Here is a 6,833-nt window from a genome sequence, read left to right as displayed (position 1 = left end):
TTTTGGTAATATTAAAAAAATAGGATTTTTGGTAATATTAAAAATAGGATTTTGGTAATACTAGAAAAATAGGATTTTTGGTAATATTAAAAAAATAGGATTTTTGCCTTTGAGGCCATATTCTAGGACTCAGATTTCACCCTTTCCCCCAAGAGGAGGAGAAGCCATCACCTCCCACGGGATCCAGCCCCAGCCCATCCCTTACCAGGCCATGCGGGACATGGCGTAGGTGACCCGGGGCTGCGGTGTCCCCCCGAGCAGCGATGACGTTGGGATGCTGTAGGCTCCCATGTTCCCAAAAACCAGCCAGTCGCCCACGTGCAGCTGGGGCAGCTCCAGCCCGTCAGCGATGCGATCCTCGGCGTGCCCAGGGGGACCCCGGAGGCTGCTGCTGTGCCAGGGGCGCTCTGGGCACGGTCTCTGCGGGACAAACACGGAGCAAACACCGGGGTGAGGTGTCACAGAAACCCCAAAATCCAACCCAGGAACCCGGGGAGCGGCCACAGCATCACTGAGGTGATGCCAGCCATGCTGAGGGACATCCTGGGCTGTCCCCAAGCCGGGGGAACGCTGACCTTGTGCAGGCGTGGCTGGGGACAGGGGCTGTCGAACAGGAGGCAGCTGAAAGCACCGTAAACGCCATCACTCAGGTGGTACACCAGGCTYTTCTTGCTGCCACACTCTTCCTCTGCAGGGAAAGAGGAGAGAGGGCTCAGAGGGGCTTGGGGACACGGGGGGACCCATCCTGCTGTCACACCTACCATCAGAACCGGGCTGCTCCACAGGAATCTCCTCCAAGGCGGTGATGCTGACAGCCAGGGTGAAGGCGGAGGTGACATAATATCGCCCAGGTCTGGCGATGATGTCCACCCCGCTGTCCTCGGGGAAATATAAATCCAGGGCAGAATTCAGCACGGCAGAGATCTGGGGAGGAAGGAAAATAGCTCACTTTTGGGAATTCTGCAGGGAGCCAGAGGCAGGGAGAGCTTCCAGGGGTTGGGAGTTTGGTACCTCTTCCAGCGGCGCTCTGGTGTCCTCGGTGCCGGGGAAGCCACCGCCGATGTCCAGCAGGTTCATCCGGTAGCCCAGCTCCGTGCCCATGTCAAACACCAGCTGTGCTGCAGCCACAGCCTGGGCCAGGGCCTGGGGCTCCAGCCCACGGCTCCCCAGGTGGAAACTGAGGGCASAGACCCCGTTTCAGYRGGRTTTGATCATCCCCARAGRGCTRAGAGGACACGRCACCGGGATTGTCCTCGTTGAGGASAGTTTCCCACACGCCATCCCAATCCAGAGCCACAGAGCTCCCCACGGAGCCTTTTTTAGGGTCAGAACCGCTCTAAATTCTACAGAAAAATGGCCACGTGCTGTACCTGACGCCAACAACCTCCACAGCCTGCTCCTTCGCCATCTCCAGCAGGCGCCGGCAGGATTTGAGCGTGGTCCCAAAGGTCATGCTCGGGTGGGCAGAAGGGATGGAGTCAGCGGTGATCCCCAACAACATCCTGCACAGCAAAGCCATGCCGTTTTGAGGGTTTTTGGCATCACAGAATCATTTTTTAAAAAGTCTTTGAGRGCTGGAAAAGCCCTCAAAGATCACTGAGCCCAACTATKAACCCCCAATATTAAATCCAGCATGAAACCACATTCCCAAGCACCACATTTACAARTTTTTTTAACTCTTCCAGAGATGATKATTCCACCACTTCCCTGGGCAGCCTGTTCCAATGCCTGATCACCTCTCCAGCAACCAAATCTTTCCTCATTTCCAATCCAAACCTCACCTGGCACAACTTGAGTGGGGAGGCCGAGGGCGCGCATTACAGCCCCACAAATCCTGAATCTGAGACTCAGCTAATTATCATTTATGACTGAGTCCTGGGAAACTAAAGGGAGGTTTAACAGCCTACATGAAGGAGGATGCTGTCTGTAAACACCACAACCTTGGCTGCCTCTGGGAAAGGAAAAATGGAATGTTGTACCAAAAACACGGGTGTTCAAAGACAGAAACAATAACCCACCATATACAGAAACAATAACCCACCATTTTCTACTCATATACTGTTGAGTAGAAAATGACAACCTCATTAACATTAACCAATGTATATTTGCCACAAAGTTGCTAAATGGATAAAAGGGGCTTGTGCCTGAATAAAGTAGTGTTAGTTTAGCTGTTAGTTTGATGTGTGTCTTTGTGTCTGTTATTTTGTGTTGCTGCCTGGCCAACAGCGACACTCGAGGCCGTTTCCTCTTGTCCCATCTCTTGGGAGAAGGAACCAACACTCACCTCCTACACCCTCTTCTTGCTCCCACAACCCCAGTGGTGCTCTCTTGATGCCTTAGGATTTTTTGTTTCTGTATTTTCATGCGTCTGTATTCTTGTACTTCTCTAGTACAGCACTAAAAACTACCGTTCTCTCATCTTTAGACAAAACAATCCCTCTCTGAGCTGAATCCAAGGACAACTCAGAGCCCCAAAATATGGAAACAACAGAGAATTGGGGGTGGGGAGCAAGTTTGGGGTGGGTGACATCATCACCTGTAAAGATCATTAGGGAATTAAGACCCAATATGTTAATAAGACAGAACTGATAAAAGGTGAAGATCTCGTGACTCTGTGTCCATTTTGGGTGTAGCCTCAGGAGGAGGCTTTGTCTGCCCTAATGTACCAGGGGGGCTGTTAGGCCTGGATTAAAGTTGTCTATTCTCATTCTCTTAAGTTTGTCTGGCCTTTTTTCAGATCAGCCTGATTGATAAGGCATCACTCTGRCACCCACCTGGCACGAGGGTGGCTCCTGGCCACCTTGCCCAGCTCCACCTCGTTGTCGAAGGCCATCAGCCTCACGCCACGGCTAGCTGCGTATTTGATGTGGGCAACCTGCTTGCAGGGGCTGCTGTAGAAAATCCTGTCAGCTGGGACCCCGATGCCTTGAACCCGTGTGATYTCTGCCTGTAGGGGACAAGGGACACGTGTAGGAGGTGGCCCCTGGAGCAGCCACACCAGATTTGGGTCTTGGCCAGCTTGCAGGGCAAAAAGCCAGCCTGGCTTTTTCAGGGAAAAGCARCCAGAGCTCAAAGGGATCGCAGTGGACTTTGTCCTGGTACATTTTTTTTTTTTTGTCCTGGCAAGGTTTAAAATCAGCATGAGAAAAGGAGAGGGAGCAAGTGGGGTAGCAGGTGCGTGAGCCCTGGTCTCAGCTGTGACAGCTCTTGTGTTTTCTCCTCCTGGAAACGTGTCCTATTTAATTACATAAAAGTAAATKATTTAATTTTGTAAGCCTGGAAATSTGGAGAAGCAGGAGGGAGCAGGGAGCTTCAGGCTCAGCCCCGAGGACACGGGGAGTTGGACAGCTGTGGCACCCCGGGGATGTTCCGTGCCACCAGGCTCCAGGGACAGAAATGTCAGCCAAAGAGAACAAGACAGAGAGGACAAAGATTTCTGGGCCGTGTCAGGAGGGTTTTGACAGCAGAGGGAGACTCCTGCCCCTGTAAATCCCACCTAGAGAGGAGATTTAGASAAGGAGGCTGAGCTCTGTCACTCTGTCACAAACATTTCCCAGGGAACTGTCCTCCCACAGCCCTACCTTGTTGGCACAGGCAAATCCTGCCCCCAGCTCTGCCAGCAGCCGGATCACCCCCTCGCTGTTGTTGCATTTAACAGGGAAATAGGGTTTCACTCGGGGTAAGGCCTTCAGGAAATACAGATGTTTCTTCACGATGTCCCCGAGGTCTGCCACGAAGAACGCCTGCTGGTCGCTCTAGGAGAAAATCCAGGGGTTGAGCAGCAGCTCTGGGAGCTGCTTTTTTGCTGCTTTTTTTTTTTTTTTTTTGCCTTTTCCAAAGGCAGCACAGAGCAGCAGCTCTCACCTCCTGGCACAGCTCCCCCAGGAGGTTTTCCAGCAGGTCTCTGGTGGTGAAGCCCTCCTCCACCATCAGGAAATTGGATTCATTTAAATACCCGTTCATGGTGTGATGTTCAGGGTGTGAAGATGCTCCTTTAAAGCTTCCTGGAGCGGGGGATGGATTCTAAGGATGGGACAGACTGTAAAAAGATCACTGAGCCCAACTATTAACCCCAAATATTAAATCCAGCATGAAACCACGTTCCCAAACTCCACCAGGTGCCCCTGAGTTGAGCTCTGCTCTGCTCTGCTTCACACCAGCACCTCAGCAGAGCCCTGCTGTGGGTTCCAGCATCTCCTCCGGGGGAGGAGACACRTTTCTCTGCAGCTCAGAGCTCTGTTTTGGCACACAGCAGCCTCATCTCCATCAGCAGGCACCAGCACAGTCAAAAACAAAGCCAACTGCATCACAGAGAGAGGAGAGATGCCTTTACAGGGCAGGACAGGCTCCTTCACGCTCWGGAATGCAGCTGGATCTGCTGAGTGTTCAATGGGGTGAACATCCCTTATGGATTCCCAGCAGCTGAATGGGAAATGGGTCAATTTTCCCAGTGGAAAGCCCCAGGAAATGGGAAGCACAGCACTCTGTGAGGCTCACTGACACCATCCAACCCCAGGAAAGTCTGGATCCGTGCTATGTTTCCTGTTTCACGGCTCTCCCACCACACAGGGCGTGGAACAAGGGGACAATGAAGCTGCTCAGAGATTTCTGGCTCATCCCAGCAGAGCTTTAGCATTGAGCTTACACCCTCAGCTTCAACAATCTCCTGCCCTGCACCCAGCCTGTCCCATAACCCACGGAGCTGTTGACCTAGCAGGGAACATTTCCACTCCAATAACCCAGGTCTGGCTCCAGGGCTCTTCCAGGTCTCTCTGATTTGAAGTGAGCAGGAGACAGAGATTCCATTTCCCACACCTCCTCCTCCCCACAGAGACCTGACAACATTCCAAGGGGAGCACTGGGAGAAAGACCACGCTGACCCCGGAGCAGCAGGATGTTGTAATGCATTGAGCAAGCACCACCAGCGAGTTCCAGAGAYGGGGAATGAGGTGAAAAGACATGATTTGAAACTCTTAGAGCTTCATATTCAGGAAAGGAGAGCAATTCTTCTAACCTTGGCTGTAAATCACCAAGCAGCACCCAGCCCACCCCGGTCATGGGTTATTCCTGTCAGAACACGTGCCCCAGCCTCAGAATGTCCCCTCCTTACCACGGTCCAGTTGTCCCCCGCAGGAATCCCGGTGTCAGGGGGGCTGCCCGAGGAAYGCCGAGCTCCCGCAGCAGCCCGAGGTGTAGCTGTGGCTGGGGGTCTGGGGTCCCTGGGGAGAAGCAGTGCAGGGGTTAGAGAGGGAGAGGGGCACTGCCAGCACGGTTCCCTCCACCCCCATCCCCAAATTCAGCAAGCACAGGCACCCTACAGCTCCCTCCCCGCAGCTCTCCCCGAGCCCCCTTACCTCAGAAAGCATTTAAACAGATTCTGCCATGGRTTTCCCAAGAGAATGAACCGGCCCCGGGGTCGGCTGTTTGTCCTTTCCCAAATTCCTGTCCGCCCCGAGCCCCTGCAGAGGATGGGGGTGCTCTGCACCCCTTCTCTCCCAGCGCTCCCTCCCTGCTCTGCCTCCCAACCGTAGCCATGGCAACCAAATCCAGCCACCCCATTGGCTGAGCCGCCTCCGAGCATCCTTCATCCTTTTTGGAGGATGCTCCCCCTCCTCGCCCACCCTCTCCCAGGGTTGGGGATGCCCCCAGCAGTCACCCCGAGCTCTCACCGAGTCCCCGCAGTGCCGGGAGCTCATCCCCAGCCCCGCAGCCCCGCAGCCCGGCTCTGCTTCCCGCGGCTGTGCATCCCGAGCGCGGGGACCCTCGCAGGGAACAGAGCCCAAAATACCTCGGAAATGCTGCTGCCGGGGAAACCGGGCTTCCTGCAGATTAAAGGCTGAGCCGTGTTTGGCTGGGACTCCGGAGAGGAGGAGGAAGGGGGGAAGATGTCAGGGACTGATCCTGCCCTTGCTGAGCTGCTGTTGGTTTTGGTGGGTGCCCCAGCAGCAGATCCAGCTCTGCCATCAGTGAAGGTGCTCTGCCTGATCTCTCTTTGCTGCATTGGTGCTCCATCCCACAAACAGCACAAGGATTTTTTATTTCTTCTCGTTAAATTTGCAGGTTCCTCTCTGGTGTTGCTGAGGAGCCAATGTTCTGTGTGTGGAGGGGTAGATGTCCCCACCGAGGGTGTGAGAAGCACTGATTTTTTTTTTTTTTATTTATAAACCGATTTATTAGGTTTTTGTATTCAACACTGTGGTCTTGGCTTTGCCACAGGCTGTCCTGGCAACCAGGGCCAAGCAAGCTCTTGTCTCCTGTGAGATCCTGGCCTGTTTTGCCGGTGCTCTGGCYCATCACCAGCGCTGGACTGTGCTGTGTAGGATGCAGGGGCCGTGCAGAGAGGCTGGGAGAACAGAGAGATGCCGAGTTCTGCAGTGCCAGTCCCTCCTGGATSTGCTGGGCAGAGCAGGGCAAACACAGCTCAGAACCACAGAATCAAAGAAGCTGGAAAAAATCTCTGAGATCAAATCCAACCTATGACTAATCACCACAATGACAACCGGATCACAGAACTAAGTGCCACATCCAGTCTTTCCTGAAACGCGCCCAGGGATGGTGATTCCACCGCCTCCTTGGGCAGCCCATTCCAAGGTCTAATCACCCTTCCTGTGATGAAATCCTTCCTAATGTCCAACCTGAASCCCTTCTTGCGTAGCTTAAGACTGTGTCCTCTTGTCCTGTCACYAGGGAGACAAACCCTGCCCCCAGCTGGCTCCAAACTCCTTTCGGGTACATGTACAGAGTGATAAGGTCACCCTTGAACCTCCTTTTCTCCTGACTCAGCCGCCCCAGCTCCCTCAGCAGCTCCTCATCAGACTCGTGCTCCTGCTCCG

General features: G+C 53.7%; 1 protein-coding gene across 1 annotated transcript in view; it reads right to left on the bottom strand.

Annotated features, from left to right (window-relative positions):
- The window catches only part of AZIN2 (antizyme inhibitor 2), a 7,298-nt gene extending 1,771 nt beyond the window's left edge, over positions 1 to 5,527 (bottom strand). Inside the window, 10 exon segments of the mRNA XM_057385084.1 lie at positions 206 to 420; positions 576 to 716; positions 718 to 924; positions 1,012 to 1,177; positions 1,371 to 1,502; positions 2,775 to 2,947; positions 3,582 to 3,755; positions 3,865 to 4,023; positions 5,111 to 5,219; positions 5,355 to 5,527. Of these exon segments, the coding sequence (XP_057241067.1) occupies positions 206 to 420; positions 576 to 716; positions 718 to 924; positions 1,012 to 1,177; positions 1,371 to 1,502; positions 2,775 to 2,947; positions 3,582 to 3,755; positions 3,865 to 3,963 (1,307 nt within the window). The 5' untranslated portion in view covers positions 3,964 to 4,023; positions 5,111 to 5,219; positions 5,355 to 5,527.
- Positions 5,528 to 6,833: the final 1,306 nt, after the last annotated feature.

Source organism: Malurus melanocephalus, unplaced genomic scaffold, assembly GCF_030028575.1.
Source record: "Malurus melanocephalus ecotype Western Australia unplaced genomic scaffold, MMel_1.1 scaffold_780, whole genome shotgun sequence".
Lineage (NCBI taxonomy): Eukaryota > Metazoa > Chordata > Aves > Passeriformes > Maluridae > Malurus > Malurus melanocephalus.
The sequence above is the reverse complement of the archived record's forward strand: the minus strand, read 5'-3'. Positions and strand labels throughout refer to the sequence as shown.